The 19502-nt window shown below is 43.3% G+C and overlaps 1 protein-coding gene across 5 annotated transcripts in view; it reads right to left on the bottom strand.

Moving 5' to 3' along the window:
- The window catches only part of LOC130368387 (cell surface hyaluronidase-like), a 118329-nt gene extending 100377 nt beyond the window's left edge, over positions 1–17952 (bottom strand). For 4 of the 5 annotated variants that reach the window (XM_056571965.1, XM_056571966.1, XM_056571968.1 and 1 more), the window contains exons 1-2: positions 7674–8068; positions 4248–4618 (exon numbers count right to left, since the gene is read on the bottom strand). In XM_056571965.1, coding sequence (XP_056427940.1) covers positions 4248–4618; positions 7674–7969 — 667 coding nt within the window. In that variant the 5' untranslated portion in view covers positions 7970–8068. Of the gene's footprint in view, positions 1–4247; positions 4619–7673; positions 8069–17508 lie in introns of those variants that run through there. The other variant, XM_056571967.1, reaches the window with a different exon arrangement.
- Positions 17953–19502: the final 1550 nt, after the last annotated feature.

The raw sequence follows: 19502 nt of genomic DNA, 5'->3' as shown, positions 1-19502 counted from the left end.
TCTGTAATGCCTTTGTGGATACATGTTATAAGATTTTATCAAAGTGCTAATTGAAAATAAAAGGTGCCTGGCAGGAAAAACCTTTAGGTGGTCTAGTAAAGAGGAAGTCCTTAAAGGACAACTGTAGTGGAACACTTTTATATACCTCCGCGCACGGGCCTCAAAAACCAACAAAATAAACTTATACATACCTTCCTACGAGCCCCCGTTGGTCCGGCACAGGCCTCACGGTCCGGTAGTGCTGACCTCATTCCACTTCCTGGGGACGGGGATGCCGCAGAGACGTCGGCGTATCACCGGCCGCAGCGATGTCCCGCCCCGGCCTGTGATAGGCTGAGCCCACTGTCATGTAAGAAGCCGGCCAGATCTCCTTACATGACAGTGGGCTCAGCCTATCACAGGCCGGGGTGGGACATTGCTGCGGCCGGTGATACGCCGACGTCTCTGCGGCGTCCCCGTCCCCAGGAAGTGGAATGAGGTCAGCACTGCCACACCGTGAGGCCTGTACCGGACCAACGGGGGCTCGTAGGGAGGTATGTATACGTTTAATTTGTTTATTTTTGAGGCCCAGGCACATATAAAAGTGTTCCAACAGTTATCCTTTAAAGCTGGCTGTAGTGTACCGAGTATGTATGGAAACACAGCTGTCACTATTGACACATTAGAATAAAGTTGTATGTATGTAACACTTAATTCTCCATCTGTTACTAAATTACAGATACAGTACAGCAAACAGATGGCGGCTAGCATGGAATTCAATGACAATTGTCCTCTTTTTCTTAAAGAAATATTAACTTTTGGGAAGCCTATGTCAATACATAATATATTAGCAAGAAAAGAACTTCCCCAATATGCTCTTTTCATATGAATTTCTCCACTTACTGGAGCAGGAATTCTGAAAATAACATAGCAAGTCCTCAAAGGTTTTTACAGTCTGGGGACTCCATATCAAGGCAAACCAGTTATATTGAAAATGTATTTCTGTCTGTGGCAGCATGTTATAGAGCAGATTGATATATAGTTTTGTGGGAAATGTTCCAGGATTACATGTCATCTGTTCATCGAAACCAAAATCCAGTGGGCGGACTGACTAATAACTAAGCTTTTTCTTTGTTGGTACCTAATATAGGTCACCGATTAGAACTGCCCATTAATAATCAATAAGTTACAAGTTATACTAAATCTATTCTCACAAATTTATATTTCAATCTACTTAACTCCTCCAGCTCTATAAAATGCTGCCTGCAGAAAGGGCTGAGTTTTGCAATGTGAAAAGATCCTTCAGGGTACGTTCACACGTGCGGATTTTCGCAGCGGATTTTTGCAGCGGATCCACCGCTGAAGGACCTCCCATATGCTACCTTTATATGTGCCTGCTTGGAGCGGCAATACGGTGTACTCGCACACATCGCGGTCACTCCCCCTGCTCAATGAGCTAGGCCGAGAGCTGCAGCGATGTGCGAGTGTACTGCGCATGCGCGCAGTGACTCGGCCATCGCATGTTGCCGCTCCGAGCAGGCACATGTAAAGGCAGCATATAGAGGTCCTTCAGCGGCTGATCCGCAGCGAAATTCGCTGCGAAAATCCACACGTGTGAACGTACCCTTAGGGTACATTCAAACTTGCAGGCTGTGCAGAAAATATGCAGCAAAATTTGCAGAAGATCTTGTGCATGTGAACATACCCTTAAGCGATCTTAAAAGAAGCATAAAGAGGTGTTCATAAATCTGCTTTTACCTGCTTACAGGCCTACAGCTTCAATACTGATCAAAGCTGGAATTTCAACATGATGGAATGGGTAGACCATACCACTGTCCACAGCGGGGACACATGAAACCATCTCCTATATGGATAAAATATAAGTTCAGTACAAATGATCCACGCCACTCAGAAATTGGAATTAGTCAATACTTTTATTCATTAAAGGATCTGCATCAGGAGGCGGCAGAGTGGTGGGACAATGACAGTTTTGCAGTGTCCGTCTGGGACCAGTCGAAGCAGCAGATGCTGCGAAGAGGTCGTCGTCCCGTCACTCTGCTGGATCCCGATGCAGATCCTTTTATCAATTAAAGTATGGACTAATTCCAGTATCTGAATGCCGTGGATCATATGTTCTAAACTTACATTTAATTGGAGTATTCTTTTCCTCAGAGCATCGGGGTTCCTGGGGAATTGTGGCTGGATTGAGCCTGGACTTACTCCTGAGCTACCAGGTGGAGTTGATAAGCCTTGCAGTGCCAACTGAGTTTCTTCTATATAATTCTAATGTAGATAATCTGGGGAGTATGGCTGTGTGTCGTGAGTAGATGCTGTCATCATGAAAAGACAGTCAGCCCAGACATGACCAGCATGTGTCTATGTATAAAGGTAAAGCTGTAGTAGTGTTAAAGCACCTTAAAGAGGTACTCAGCCAGAAAACATCTTATCCCCTATCCAAAGGATGCCCACGATCTCAGTTGGGGCACCCCAATCATCTGGTGCACGGAGAGAACTCTACTCCGTGCCAGATGACTGGCGACTACAGCCGCCACACCATGTCCATTCCTGTCTATGGGAGGAGGCATGTCTGCTACATACTAGCCGTCATGCCCCCTCCCATAGACATAAATGTAGGGGGCGTGGCGTGAGGTTACGAACACAGAAGCTCCGCTGCTGCCGTCCTGGAGATTGCGGAGGTCCCCAGTGGCAGGACCCCCGTGATCAGACATCTTATCCCCTATACTTTGGATAGGGGATAAGATGATTTCCAGCAGAGTACCCCTTTAAAAAGAGAAGTGGGAATATGCCATAAATGTCTGACAGATGTGAGTCTAAACTCTGGGATCTGCACCTATCTCGCAATCTCTGATCTGTAACTGAAAAAAGGATTCTGGAAACCACTGAGTGGTTTGTTTTGTTTTACAGAAACAGCATACATTATTCCTATTAACATCTTTGAGAGTTAAAGGGGTTTCCCCATCTGACAAAGTTAGACCTTATCCACAAGATAGAGGATAACTAGCTGATGGCAGGGATCTGACTAAAGCCTCACCTAAACACACACTTACAAAATCACTAGAATCTGTAAAAATTAAGCGGTGGGTTCCTTTCATTCTCTACAGGAGTTGCTGGAAATAGCCCAACACTGGACATGGCAGATTCTGCAGCTCTCATAGAAAAAGAATGAAGTGGGGATAGTTTTGTCAGATGGAAAAACCTCTTCAAGTATACTGCATAAATATTCTCAGCCACATCTGGACACTGCAAACAGGCCAAATGGGCAAGGAAGCCCTCCATCAAAAGACATGTCCGGGTCCCCAAGTTGAGACTGTCATCTATCAACATATATGGTATATTCACTGGATGGCTCATCAATGTTTGAGATGGGATTACCCCTTAAAATTTATAAGGACCACCCTAGTCCATATAAATCGTACAGAAGATGAGGATAGAGGAAAGAGGGCTGCTGTAAAAAATCTTGGCGCTATCATGTATTACTTGGTTGCCTAATGAATTCAGTGGGTGCTGTATAATTCTCAATCATTACTTCAGGGAACCTCACAAAATGTTTCCACTCCTGGGGAACCCCTAATACCATTCTTGCCTCAAATAAGCTTGGTGTAGGGACAGATAAAGCAATCTATAACTCTTGTCCAGGGGAATCCGTTTACGTTCCCTATTGTAGAATTGACATGTATTGTCTCTGGGTTCTGAGCAAAACCTGATCAGGCCTCAAGGAACCCAAGTGTTACTGGGAACCTCTCCTGGGGAACAACGTATCAGCCACATAATTTGTCTTATTTGGTGTTGTGTTATATTGTATATGTGTTTGTGTACATACCTATGCAGCTTTGCTATTAAGAATATTAGTTCTATTGCCTAAAAGTACATACTCTATAAGAGATCATTTAACAATACACAGTGCCTGGTGACCTGTAGAAGTCTGCTACTGTACTGGCTTGTTTCACGAGGAGGACCGCTCTACTTCCAGTTAGTGCAGGACACGTATAAACAGCTGGTAATTCCCCTGGGATAAAGCTCATCTGGATTTCACTGACATTACATGTTTTTTTTTGAAGAACACAGTTATTGCTGACTAAAGACATCCCCCCCTTGTCTGAAATGATTCCTACAGTAGGCCCAGCAGTTAACCCCTGGGAAGGCTCATATTACACAAACTATGACTACTACTCTTTCCAGCATAAGCTAAAACCAGGCAATGAGCTCAGTATCTTGCCCCCATAGTTTACCCAGATCCGGCTACTAACAGTTTAGGTCTCCTGCTTCGCAGGTCCTCCAGGACAGCACCATCAAGAGAAACAGGACAGCAGCCAACGAAGAGCCTGGCAGAGACTGGAGGCGCACAATCATTCTTCTTTTCAGAAAATGTTCCAAGAGGGGCCGTTGCCCCCAGCAGAGACAGATGCCCAAATCCTGCACAAGGGTCAGTTTTTCTTTGGAATGACATAATGTGTCCATGCACATATCCCGATGCCACACTGTGCAAGGCCGAAGATGAAAACATCCATGGGCTATGGAGGGTAGTCTGTTGTCTTTAAAGGTGCAGCATGTCATAGTGAATCTCCAGTCTATCCCTGCAGCATATGGTCCGGCGGAGGCTGAGCATCCAGTTAGTCGTCTGTGAATGAGATCCAAATGTAAATCATCCGTAGTGTAAGATACAAGACCAATGAATGTGCTTCAAAGTATACATGCTGTATATAAGTACCTACGTGTGACTATATAATAAACCTCCAACCCTTTTGCTGACAGCAACTACAAAGCCATCTGGAGAAGGTATCATATAGCACAGAGCTATAGTCAGCACTAGTTCTAATGCATACAATACACAGTATTGCCTATTGCACACAGCTGCCTTACCCTGACCCTTTGAAGGTAGAATTTATTCTAGATTTCTGGGGTCATAATCATGCAAGTTTGTTACATTTGCAGTTTCGTGGTACACATGTTCACATGCAGAAAAAAATACAGCCATAATTTATTTACTTTTTTAGATGGTTACAGAGAAAAATTGGAAGCACAGATAAATAAATAAAATTGTATTATTTTAATGATCATCAATTCCACATTGATAATCATTAGATGCAATGTAGCGTTGCAACATTGTGATCTTCATGTCATGCTGCACTGTGCAAATGGAAAATTCTGCCGGGAAGATTCAAATTTCAGACCCTGCTGAAATAATAATATTCATTCTTTCAGCAGAACCCGCTCAGATATGTTTGCCATCTATGGAGACAGCGCATGTCTAAGAAGGTTTAGCACCCACTGATTCAGTTGGCGCCTGTCGCACACAGAATGTCTCAGATGGCGGATATTCTGTCGTGTCAATGAGATAGAGCTACTTGCCAATTTTGGCTGTGACACGTGGGTGATTGTGCTGCATCACACCTCAAGTAAGTGAATGTGTGACCGCTACCTGACAACTGCAATGAATCCATCCATCTGGTAATAGCCACTTGTGCACAATGGCTGCACTGCCACGTGAGCATCTTTGGTAATGTGACCCATGCAGTGGCCAATACCATGGTGTAGCCCTTCCCTAAAGCTGATTGGTTGCTATGGCAACTGCTTCACTTTTAATCCATTTTCCTTGAGGGGGTGATGGTTGTGTGAAATATTTGGTCCTTAACAATTGAGCTATGTGCATATGAGAAGTCAGCCATGTATACACTGAGATATGCATACATTTTGCTATATGTTAGCACATAGCTGCAGCTCAGTGATCTCATACATTTTCCTATATGCTGTATATGTTAGCACATAGCTTCTGCTGAGTGCTCTCATACATTTTCCTATATGCTGTATATGTTAGCACATAGCTGCAGCTGAGTGCTCTCATACATTTTCCTATATGCTGTATATGTTAGCACATAGCTGCAGCTGAGTGTTCTCATACATTTTCCTATATGCTGTATATGTTAGCACATAGCTGCAGCTGAGTGCTCTCATACATTTTCCTATATGCTGTATATGTTAGCACATAGCTTCTGCTGAGTGTTCTCATACATTTTCCTATATGCTGTATATGTTAGCACATAGCTTCTGCTGAGTGTTCTCATACATTTTCCTATATGTTATATATGTTAGCACATAGCTTCTGCTGAGTGTTCTCATACATTTTCCTATATGCTGTATATGTTAGCACATAGCTTCTGCTGAGTGTTCTCATACATTTTCCTATATGTTATATATGTTAGCACATAGCTTCTGCTGAGTGTTCTCATACATTTTCCTATATGCTGTATATGTTAGCACATAGCTTCTGCTGAGTGTTCTCATACATTTTCCTATATGTTATATATGTTAGCACATAGCTTCTGCTGAGTGTTCTCATACATTTTCCTATATGCTGTATATGTTAGCACATAGCTTCTGCTGAGTGTTCTCATACATTTTCCTATATGTTATATATGTTAGCACATAGCTTCTGCTGAGTGTTCTCATACATTTTCCTATATGTTATATATGTTAGCACATAGCTTCTGCTGAGTGTTCTCATACATTTTCCTATATGTTATATATGTTAGCACATAGCTTCTGCTGAGTGTTCTCATACATTTTCCTATATGCTGTATATGTTAGCACATAGCTTCTGCTGAGTGTTCTCATACATTTTCCTATATGTTATATATGTTAGCACATAGCTTCTGCTGAGTGTTCTCATACATTTTCCTATATGTTATATATGTTAGCACATAGCTTCTGCTGAGTGTTCTCATACATTTTCCTATATGTTATATATGTTAGCACATAGCTTCTGCTGAGTGTTCTCATACATTTTCCTATATGCTGTATATGTTAGCACATAGCTTCTGCTGAGTGTTCTCATACATTTTCCTATATGTTATATATGTTAGCACATAGCTTCTGCTGAGTGTTCTCATACATTTTCCTATATGCTGTATATGTTAGCACATAGCTTCTGCTGAGTGTTCTCATACATTTTCCTATATGCTGTATATGTTAGCACATAGCTTCTGCTGAGTGTTCTCATACATTTTCCTATATGTTATATATGTTAGCACATAGCTTCTGCTGAGTGTTCTCATACATTTTCCTATATGTTATATATGTTAGCACATAGCTTCTGCTGAGTGTTCTCATACATTTTCCTATATGTTATATATGTTAGCACATAGCTTCTGCTGAGTGTTCTCATACATTTTCCTATATGTTATATATGTTAGCACATAGCTTCTGCTGAGTGTTCTCATACATTTTCCTATATGTTAGCATATAGCTGTTTCTTACTGTTCTCAAACATTTTCCTATATGTTATATATGTTAGCACATAGCTTCTGCTGAGTGTTCTCATACATTTTTCTATATGTTCTATATATTAGCACATCTTTTCCTATGTTATATATATATTAGCACATATTTTCCTATGATATATATTAGCAAATATTTCCTATATGTTAGCACATATTATGTTCCCATGTACGTGCTCTCACAGCCATAGGTAACATGTCACTACTTCAGGTGAGACACGTCGTGTTGTGTATATGTCGCCCCGCTGTATAGACACGTATGATGTTGGTGTCAGCCGTGGACATATAGGAAGAGGAGGCAGCCGGGAGGAGGAGGAGGCGGGATACCTTCTGCAGGAGAAGCCGCCATCCCCGAGCCCCTGAGCCCCCCCAGGACCGACCCTCTCCCCGGCCTCTCACCTCCCCTCCGCAGGAGTCAGGAGCTCCGGGTCCGGCTGGGATTCTCCTCCATCCCTCCTGCTGGGCCAGTGTGAGCAGCCGGCAGCCCCCTCCCCTCTCCTGCTGGACTGAGTGACCCAGGGCTCCTCACACCTCACAGGCAGATGAGGCGGCTCTGCCCTCCCCCCTGAGCCTCTATGGATGCTCCCCAGCCGGACAGGAGAGAGGGGCGGGAGGGCAGCGGGACCATCCCGGGATGTGTGTGCTGTATGGCCGGTCACAGAAGGGGCAGTCGTGGACGGCGTGTGAGAGACCATTCATCCTCTGCCTGGCACCAGTGTCGCCCATCACTTAGGAAGGTCTCCCTAAAGTGTCATATGAAGTCCAGGTGTACAGTATACAGGTGGGGGCACTGCCCTGAGGTAACAGGCTTTGTGATACTGAGCCATGGAAGGACAGGGGGCCCTGAGGGGGAGAGATCCAGAGAGGAGCAAAACCTTACACCTTTATACTGGGTCGGGACAAGGTGGTCTGGTGCCTGGTCAGATAAGACAAATATGTACCTCAAAAACATACACCTATATATATATATATCCAAGAAAATGTATGTGTCATAATACCATATCCCTTCAAATACTCATCCTATGGCTACTAAATAACAAAATACAAGAAGGAATATTATCATCATACATATTAACATCATACTATTACTGACCAAATCCTGTATAGTGAGGCCAATCTTACCAATAATACCAGTATACAAGGAATAATATTTTCACCATACATATTACAATCAGACTATTACTGACCAAATCCTGTATAGTGAGGGCAATCTTACCAATAATACCAGTATACAAGGAATAATATTTTCACCATACATATTACAATCAGACTATTACTGACCAAATCCTGTATAGTGAGGGCAATCTTACCAATAATACCAGTATACAAGGAATAATATTTTCACCATACATATTACAATCAGACTATTACTGACCAAATTCGGTATAACAAGACCAATATTACCAATAATACCACCAAACCATTACCACATAGCATAACTACTCACACACACCCACTGACAACCTTGTTAGGCACACCTGGTGAATCGGTTAACACAAATAGCTAATCAGCCAATCACATGGCAGCAGCTCAATGTATTTAGGTGTGTAGATGTGGTCAAGACAACTTGCTGAAGTTCAAACCGAGCATCAGAATGGAAAGAAAGAAGTGGCTATGAATATGGCATAGCTGTTTGTGCCAGACAGGCTGATCTGAGGATGTCAGAAACTGGTGATCTAGTATTTTCCCACACAACCATTTCTAGGGTTTACAGAGAGTAGTCCAAAAAAAAAGAGAAAATATCCAGTGAGCAGCAGTTATTCCTAAGAAAATGCCTTGTTAATGTCAGAGATAAGTGGAGAATGGGCAGACTGGTTCTAAATGACATTAAGGCCATAGAACTCACATAACCAAGGTATGCGGAATGCCATCTCTGATTGAACAACATGTCCGACCGTGAAGCAGATGTGCTACAGTAGCAGAAGACAACACAAAGTGCCACTTCTGTCAGCTACAGGAACCTGAGGCCACAACTCGCACAGCATCACCAAAATTGGACAATGGAAGACTGGAAGAACATTGCCTGATCCAATCAGTCTTGATTCCATCTGCAAGATTAAATGGGCACGGTCAGATACAAAAACTCTTGATATGTTGTAAAGCATGTATAACCAATAGGTTTTGCAATTGCTTTCATTAGAAAATTTTCAGTATTTCATACTGAAAAAGCCAGTCAAACAACTGCCCCCCCCCCCCCCCCCCCCGCCTGCTTGGACACATACTAGTCCTGCTGTGTCCATGCATCATCACCTATGTCATGGACACACTTCCTTGTGACAGGAGGAGCGCAGGACTCACAGCTGGAGGAAAAATCCTCCCACTGTCAGCTTGTGTCCCGCTACTGTCAGTGAGGACAAGCTGGGAGTTGTAGTTTTGCTAATGCTAGGGGAGATGTGAGCAGACAGCATACTGAGGGAGGGGGTGGAGACCTGCACAATGAGGCCACGCCCCCTCCCTTTGAGAGGAATTCAGACTAGCGAGCTAAATTAAAAGTGTAATAAAATAAATAAAAGGTGCTAGACACATAAAAATTAGATGTACATGGTCAGGATTAGGTACTGAGTGATATATTAAAAAAAAAAAAATTTTGTTGGATCTGATGGGTATGCTTTAAGATGTCAGGGGCAGAATTTGGCTTAACCCCTTAAGGACCCAGCCATTTTACACCTTAGGACCCGGCCATTTTTTGCACATCTGACCACTGTCACTTTAAACATTAATAACTCTGGAATGCTTTTAGTTATCATTCTGATTCCGAGATTGTTTTTTCGTGACATATTCTACTTTAACTAAGTGGTAAAATTTTTTGGTAACTTGCATCCTTTCTTGGTGAAAAATCCCAAAATTTGATGAAAATTTTGAAAATTTTGCATTTTTCTAACTTTGAAGCTCTCTGCTTGTAATGAAAATGGATATTCCAAATATTATTTTATTTTATTCACATATACAATATGTCTACTTTATGTTTGCATCATAAAATTGACGAATTTTAACTTTTGGAAGACACCAGAGGGCTTCAAAGTTCAGCAGCAATTTTCCAATTTTTCACAAAATTTCCAAAATCACAATTTTTCAGGGACCAGTTCAGGTTTGAAGTGGATTTGAAGGGTCTTCATCTTAGAAATACCCCACAAATGACCCCATTATAAAAACTGCACCCCCCAAAATATTCAAAATGACATTCAGACAGCATTTTAACCCTTTAGGTGTTTCACAGGAATAGCAGCAATGTGAAGGAGAAAATTCACAATTTCCATTTTTTACACTCGCATGTTCTTGTAGACCCAATTTTTGAATTTTTACAAGGGGTAAAAGGAGAAAATGTATATTTCTATTTGTAGCCCAATTTCACTCGACTAAGCACATACCTTATATGTCTATGTAAAGTGTTCGGCGGGCGGAGTAGAGGGCTCAGAAGCGAAGGAGCGACAAGGGGATTTTGGAGCGTACATTTTTCTGAAATGGTTTTTGGGGGGCATGTTGCATTTAGGAAGCCCCTATGGTGCCAGAACAGCAAAAAAAAAAAACACATGGCATACCATTTTGGAAACTATACCCCTTGAGGAACGTAACAAGGAATAAAGTGAGCCTTAATACCCCACATGTGTTTCACGACTTTTGCATATGTAAAAAATGTTAAAACATTTTTCAATAAAATGTGTGCTTCCCCCCAAATTTCACATTTTTGCAAGGGTTAATAGCAGAAAATAGCCCCCAAAATTTGTAACCCCATCTCTTCTGAGTATTGAGGTACCCCATAAGTTGACATGAAGTGCACTATGGGTGAACTACAATGCTCAGAAGAGAAGGAGTCATATTAGGCTTTTTGAGAGCAAATTTTGCTCGTGGGCATGTCGCATTTAGGAAGCCCCTATGGTGCCAGGACAACAAAAAATACCCACATGCCATACCATTTTGGAAACTAGACCCCTTGAGGAACGTAACAAGGAATAAAGTGAGCCTTAATACCCCACAGGGGTTTCACGACTTTTGCATACGTAAAAAAAAATAAAAAATTTTCACTAAAATGTGTGTTTCCCCCCCAAATTTCACATTTTTGCAAGGTTTAATAGCAGAAAATACCCCCCAAAATTTGTAACCCCATCTCTTTCGAGTATGGAGGTACCCCATAAGTTGACCTGAAGCGCACTACGGGCAAACTACAATGCTCAGAAGAGAAGGAGTCATATTTGGCTTTTTGAGAGCAAATTTTGCTCGGGGGGCATGTCGCATTTAGGAAGCCCCTATGGTGCCAGGACAGCAAAATAACACCCACATGGCATACCATTTTGGAAACTAGACCCCTTGAGGAACGTAACAAGGGGTACAGTGAGCATTTACCCCCCACTGGTGTCTGTCAGATCTTTGGAACAGTGGGCTGTACAAAATTTTTAATTTGCGCAGCCCACTGTTCCAAAGATCTGTCAGACACCAGTGGGGTGTAAATTCTCACTGCACCCCTCATTACATTCCGTGAGGGGTGTAGTTTCCGAAATGGGGTCACATGTGTTTTTTTTTTTTTTTTTGCGTTTGTCAAAACCGCTGTAACAATCAGCCACCCCTGTGCAAATCACCTCAAATGTACATGGTGCACTCTCCCTTCTGAGCCTTGTTGTGCGCCCCTAGAGCACTTTGCGCCCACATATGGGGTATCTCCGTAGTTGGGAGAAGTTGCATTAAAAATTGTGGGGGGCTTTTTTCCCCTTTTACCTCTTGTCAAAATGAAAAGTATAGGACAACACCAGCATGTTAGTGTAAAAAAATTATTTTTTTACACTAACAAGCTGGTGTAGACCACAATTTCACCTTTTCATAAGGGGTGAAAGGAGAAAAAGCCCCCCAAAATTTGTTAGGCAATTTCTGCTGAGTACGGCGATACCCCATATGTGACCCTAAACTGTTGCCTTGAAATACGACAGGGCTCCAAAGTGAGAGCACCATGCGCATTTGAGGCCTGAATTAGGGATTTGCATAGGGGTGGACATAGGGGTATTCTACGCCAGTGATTCCCAAACAGGGTGCCTCCAGCTGTTGCAAAACTCCCAGCATGCTTGGACAGTCAACGGCTGTCCGGCAATACTGGGAGTTGTTGTTTTGCAACAGCTGGAGGCTCCATTTTGGAAACAGTGGCGTACCAGACGTTTTTCATTTTTATTGGGGAGGGGGGCTGTGTAGGGGTATGTGTATATGTAGTGTTTTTAACTTTTTATTTTATTTTGTGTAAGTGTAGTGTAGTGTTTTTAGGGTACAGTCACACGGGCGGGGGGGTTACAGCGATTTTCCCGCTGCGAGTTTGAGCTGCCGCGCAAAATTAGCTGCATCGCAAACTGCAGCCTGATACTCGCTGTAAGCCCCCTGCCCATGTGAATGTACCCTGTACATTCACAAGGGGGGACCTCCAGCTGTTGCAAAACTACAACTCCCAGCATGCACAGTCTATCAGTGCATGCTGGTAGTTATAGTTTTGCAACAGCTGGAGGCACACGGGTTGGGAAACACTGAGTTAGGAAACAGACAATGTTTCCCAACCAGTGTGCCTCCTGTTGTTGCAAAACCACAACTCCTAAACATTCTCAGGCATGCTGGTAGTAGTAGTTCGGCAACATCTTTAGAGCCAGATGTTGCCGAACTACAACTCCCAGCATGCTTGGAGTTGTAGTGTGCAACATCTGGAGGACTACAGTTTGCAGACCACTAATACAGTGGTTCCCAATCTGTGCCTTTCCAGATGTTGCAAAACTACAACTCCCAGTATGGCAAAACTGTCCAGGCATGCTGGGAGTTGTAGTTCTGCAACATCTGAAGGGCCAGATGTTACAGAACTACAACTCCCAGCATGCCTGGACAGTAAGGGCATGCTGAGAATGTGTAGTTTTGCAACATCTGGAAGGGCACAGTGGTCTCCAAACTGTGGACCTCCAGATGTTGCAAAACTGCAACTCCCAGCATGCCCAGGCGCCAAGGGCTGTCTGGGCACGCTGGGAGTTGTAGTTTACAGGGTCCTATTACAGCAATGCATGTCGCTTTACGGCGACGTGCATTGCTGTAAAGGGCCCGACCGCGGCTGAAGATATACTCACCTGTCGCCGCCGCCGCCGCCATCTTCCTCGCCGGGATCCGGGTCTTCAGGGACGAGGTAAGTACCGGGGCCGGTCCCCAGCACTCCCCCGTCCCCCGCCGCGTCCTCCGGTCTTCCTCCCGTCCTCTCCGGACTTTCAGGGGCCGGGCAGGACGGGAGGAAGTAACCGCCCCCCTCCTGCGATTGGTCGGTTAACTAACCGACAGATCGCAGGGTATAGGAGGAGGTGGCAGGCTTGCCACCTCGCTCCTATACGTTAGCATGGTCCTGGCTGTCTGTGGCGTTTGCCCTGGATCCCTGCTGAAGGATTTCAGCAGGGATCCGCTTCCGATCTCCGCCGGGTGAGCGGCGGAGACCAGGAAAAGACATGACGTATGCATACATCATGGGTCCTTAAGACCCAGGGTGTGAAGACGTATGCATACGTCATGGGTCCTGAAGAGGTTAACCACTTAAGGGCCCAGGGAGTACGGGTACGCCCTGACATTTAAGGCAGGCACCCAGTGCAAACCCCTAAGTCATACCATCATTGTGGTTTTGCATCAGCTGGTGGCAAAACTACAACTCCCAGCATGTCCTTTGGCTATTTCTGCATGCTGGGGCTTGTAGTTATGCAAGAGCTGGAGGCCCTTTTTTTCTATGAAACAACCAGCATGCAAAAACAGCCAAAGGGAATGCTGGGTGATGCAGTAGTATGCCTCCTGCTGTTGCATAACTACAGCTCCCAGCATGCCCTTCAGCTGTCAGTGCATGCTGAGAGTTGTAGCTTTACAACAGCTGAAGGCACACTGGTTGCGAAACACAGAGTTTGTTAACTAACTCAGTGTTTCGCAACCAGTGTGCCTCCAGCTGTTGCTAACTACAACTCCCAGCATGTACTGACAGACCGTACATGCTGGGAGTTGTAGTTATGCAACAGCTGGAGGCACACTGGATGCAAAACACAGTTTGTTACTTAACTCTGTGTTTCGCAAACAGTGTGCCTACAGCTGTTGCAAAACTGAAACTCCCAGCATGCAAGGACAGCCAAAGGGCATGCTGAGAGTTGTACTTTTGCAACAGCTGGAGGTTTGCACCCCCATGTGAATGTACAGGATACGTTCACACGGGCGGGGGTTTACAGTGAGTTTCCTGCTGCAAGTTTGAGTTGTGGCAAATTTTCCACTGCAGCTCAAACTCACTGTAAACCCCCGCCCGTGTGAATGTACTCTAAAAACACTACACTACACCTACACAAAATAAAGAGTAAAACACTACATATACACATACCCCCCTCCCCCCTAATAATAAATAAAAAATGTCTTGTACGACACTGTTTCCAAAACGGAGCCTCCAGCAGTTGAAAATCAACAACTCCCAGTATTGCCGGACAGCCACTGACTGTCAAGGCATGCTGTGAGTTTTGCAACAGCTGGAGACACCCTGTTTGGGAAACACTGCCATAGGGTATTTTGGTGGCGGATACATATCCCCTACATTTTTCATTTTCACAAGGGAAAATAGGGGGAAAAAAGACCCTCAAAATCTATAGACCCATTTCTTACGAGTATGGAAATACCCCATATGTGGATGTAAAGTGCTCTGCTGGCGAACTACAATGCTCAGAAGAGAAGGAGCGCCATTGGGCTAACTAACATAAAGTAGAATACGTCAACAACAAAAAACTATCTCGGAATCAGAATGAAAGTAAAAGCGTCCCAGAGTTATTAATGCTTAAAGTGACAGTGGTCAGATGTGCAAAAAATGCTCGGGTCCTTAAGGTGAAGATGGGCTGGGTCCTTAAAGGGTTAAGCAACATGTAAGCATCCTGCCTTGCATCAGCGGTTCAGGCTGGTGGTGGTGTTATGGTGTGTGGGGACATTTTCTTGGCATATATTGGGCCTCTTAGCACCAAATGAGTATCATTTAAACACGACAGCCTACCTGAGGCCTACCTGAGTATTGTTACTGACCATGTCAAGGTCGTTTTATGACCACAGTGTAAATACCTTCTGATGGCTATTTCTAGTAAGGTAACGCACCATGTGACAAAGCATACATACATGACAATGAGGTCACTATAAACCAATAGCCCCCACAGTCACCAGCTCTCAGTCTCATTCTTTGGGATGTAGCGGAACAGGAGATTTGCATCATGGATGTGCAGCAACTGTGTGAAGCCATCATGGATCCATATGAACCAAAATCTCTGAGGTATGTCATGAGGATTGAAAGCAAAAGTGGGTGCAACCCTGTACTGGCAAGGGGTACCTAATAAAGTGGTGAGTGTATAGGGCCTTGATTTATCAATCTACCTGAAATCCAAAATGTCTGGTTTTCCCATAACAACTAATCACAGCTCAGGTACATTTTATCAGAGCTCTAAAATATCGGAGATATGGAAATTGAGCTATAATTGGTTGTTATGGGAAAACCAGACAGTTTTAACTCAAGGACAGAATAATAAATTTGAGCCATTGGGGAAATTTATCAAAAACTAAGTAGAGTAAGAGTGATGTAGTTACCCATAGCAACCATATTGCTTCTTTCATTCTTCAGAGGCCTTTATAACAAGTAAAAAGCAATCTGATTGGTTGATATGTGCAACTGCTCCACTATTCCTCTGCACAGGTTTTAGTAGCCAGGTGTCTTCCAGTAGAATCGTAGACAGATACCCCTGTAGATATTTGTCCCATAGTAGGTACCCAGGCCCCAACAGCAATTTTAAGATCTCTCCACAGGTGTTCAATGGGATTTAGATCTGGACTCATTGCTGCCACTTCAGAACTCTCCAGCGCTTTGTTGCCATCCATTTATGGGTGCTTTTTGATGTATGTTTGGGGTCATTGTCTTGCTGGAAGATCTCGGACGCAAACCCAACTTTCTGACATTGGGCTGTACAGTGCGACTCAAAATCCATTGGTAATCCTCAGATTTCATGATGCCTTGCACACATTCAAGGCACCCAGTGCCAGAGGCAGCAAAACAACCCCAAAAACATAATTGAACCTCAACCATATTTCACTGTAAGTACTGTGTTCTTTTCTTTGTAGGCCTCATTCAGTTTTTAGTAAACAGTAGAATTATGTGCTTTACCAAAAAGCTCTATCTTGGTCTCATCTGTCCACAAGACATTTTCCCAGAAGGATTTTGGCTTACTCAAGTTCATTTAGGTAAAATGTAGTCTTGCTTTTTTATGTCTCTGTGTCAGCAGTGGGGTCCTCCTGAGTCTCCTGCCATAGCGTTTCATTTCATTTTTATGTCGACAGATAGTTTGCGTTGACACTGTTCCCCCTCTGAGCCTGCAGGACAGCTTGAATATCTTTGGAACTTGTGTGGGGTTGCTTATCCACCATCCGGACTATCCTGCATTGACACCTTTCATCAATTTTTCTCTTCCATCCACGCCCAGGGAGATTAGCTACAGTGCCATGGATTGCAAACTTCTTGATAATGTTGCGCACTGTGGACAAAGGCAAATCTAGATCTCTGGAGATGGACTTGTAACCTTGAGATTGTTGATATTTTCCCACTATTTTGGTTCTCAAGTCCTCAGATAGTTCTCATTTTCTCTTTCTGTTGTCCATGCTTAGTGTGGCACACACAGACACACAATGCAAAGACTAAGTGAACTTCTCTCCTTTTTATCTGCTTTCAGGAGTGATTTTTATATTGCCCAAACCTTTTACTTGCCCCAGGTGAGTTTAAAGGAGCATCACATGCTTGAAACAATCTTATTTTTCACAATTTTGAAAGGGTGCCAATAATTTTGTCAAGCCCATTTTTGGAGTTTGGTGTGACATTTTGTCCAATTTGATTTTTTTCCTCCTTTTTTGGTTTAGTTCCAGTACACACAAAGGGAATAAACATGTGTATAGCAAAACATCTGTTACTGCAATCCTTTTCTATGAGAAATATTTCATTTTCTTGAAAAATTTCAGGGGTGGCAACATTTACGCCCATGACTGTATATTAATGGCCCCTAGTAGATAGCCCGGGACCCCCAGTAGGTACCTCCTAGTAGGTAGCGGCCCACTAGAAGGTGGTTGCCTCACTATAAGTGCTCTGAGGTACCCCTAAAAAGGTAGCCAGGTGCCCCCACAATAAGGATAATGGTTGCCCCAGTATAGAAAGCCCCGTTAGTAAAGCAAATAAACACTACAGTTACATACTCACCTCCTGTATGTTCCCCCACCAGTAGGATCTGTTCCTCTGCTGTACTCAGGTGCACACATGGTGAGTGACATCATTGTACGTGCTCCCGAGCCTGTTTACACATGTCCTGATTCAGTTCTCATTGCGGTTCTCTTCCAGATGGAAGAGAAAATTGCAGAAACAAATACACCACATGTGAATGTGCCTGATCGGAACTTCTGCCTGTTAGACTGGGTTCACACATTTTGATCAGTATTGTAAAACTGACCAAGAAAAAAACTATAATGGGAAGATTTGCATCTTTATCAGTGTTTTGAACCCATTCATGGTTTTATATAAAAATACAGAGCAAGATAATAAATATTACAATACAGGATGAGTCAGTCAAATTCTGTGGCCCTTTTCAGCATGGAAATGTGTTGCAGATTTTCCCATCAGATTTGAGCTCTGTCAATAAAGTAGGGGTAAAATCCACATGTTGGGGGAGATTTATCAAATCCTGTGTAGAGGAAGAGTGATGCAATTGCCCATGGCAACCAATCAAATTGCTTATTTCCTTTTTCACAGGTCTCTTTAAAAACGAAAGCAGCAATCTGATTGGTTGCCATGGGCAACTGCACCACTCTTCCTCTGCACAGTTTTTGATAAATCTCCCTTGTTATGCATGCAAACTTGCATTAAAATCTGTGGCAGATAATTCTTCCATGTGTGAATATTACCTTAGAGACAGCTCACAGAAATATGTAGCTTAGATTACTTTTTACCTTTCTATAGCATTTAACTGGTTCAAATGAGATTGACGAACCTACCTCACTACTGGCCCTCATTTACTATTCTAAACCCGACCTCTTTTGTCGGTTTTTTTGGGCGCAGCTTTGTCTGTGCCATGTCGCAGACATCGTGCGCCAGTCTGCGACACGATGCGACATTTTTTCCCGACGGACCCGATGTGGATTCTCCCAAACCCGAAAAAGGGGCGTAACCCGACATTTCTGAGCTTTCCCACGTATTTATTAAGGTTTCCAACTCGAATTTGTTGAATTGTTGTGGATTTTTTCCCGACAGCTCAGAGGAGTTGGAAACCAAAACCAACAAGACCCACGTGCGACAAACAAGATGCGACATAATAATAAATACCAGGGGAAAAAAGCAGTCGGGTAAGAAAGCAACATAGACTTACAACCCGATTTTCTTAGTAAATGAGGGCCACTGTGTCCATATAGTGCACGGTTCTGCAGGCATGTATGGAACGAGAACAAAAAGCCTCATAAAAAAAAGCTAAATAATATTTTTTCCATTCTTTCTAAGCATGCTGAAACTAAGAAGAAAATAGAACTTACCTCTGCTATGGTTTCTCAACAAGAATGGAGTGCTTCCAACTACAGGAATAATGGGCAGTGTCAAGAGCTGCTCAGAGTAAAAATACTGACACTTTCTCAGAAATAATCGGTCGTACCCCCCTCAGAATGGCTTTGTGCTCACTCCAAGACCACATGTAAAAAGAAACAGCTGTTCCCAATAAGGCAAAGATGTGATCTCTGAAGGCCCTGGGACCTGATGGTAAAACCATTAATATCTGCTATCCTCTGTTCTTATCTGCCTCCACAAATACACTAAATAGAGGTGGTTTTCATTATGGCATGACCCAAATTTTATGGCATCATTAACCAAGAACGAGAAGTGATCCTAGCACAGGGGAGACGATTCCCAGAGGAGAATTTTGGAAACATTTCCTTTCTCCCCTGTCCTGGGATCTGTTCATGGTAAATAATGACAGATGGGAAAGCAAATCTCAGTGGGTATTCTGTAAATTGTTACTTTCCTGTGTATACTGTATTAATCTAAACCTTTTCAAAGTTCTGGAAGCATGCCTATACAGTGGTCCCTCAAGTTACAATAGGAATTGGTTCCAGGACGACCATTGTATGTTGAAACCATTGTATGTTGAGACCAGAACTCTATGGAAACCTGGTAATTGGTTCTGAAGCCACCAAAATGTCATCCAAAAATAGGAA

This window comes from Hyla sarda, chromosome 4 (genome assembly GCF_029499605.1).
Source record: "Hyla sarda isolate aHylSar1 chromosome 4, aHylSar1.hap1, whole genome shotgun sequence".
Taxonomy (NCBI): Eukaryota; Metazoa; Chordata; class Amphibia; order Anura; family Hylidae; genus Hyla; species Hyla sarda.
This window is presented reverse-complemented; position numbering and strand designations above follow the sequence as displayed.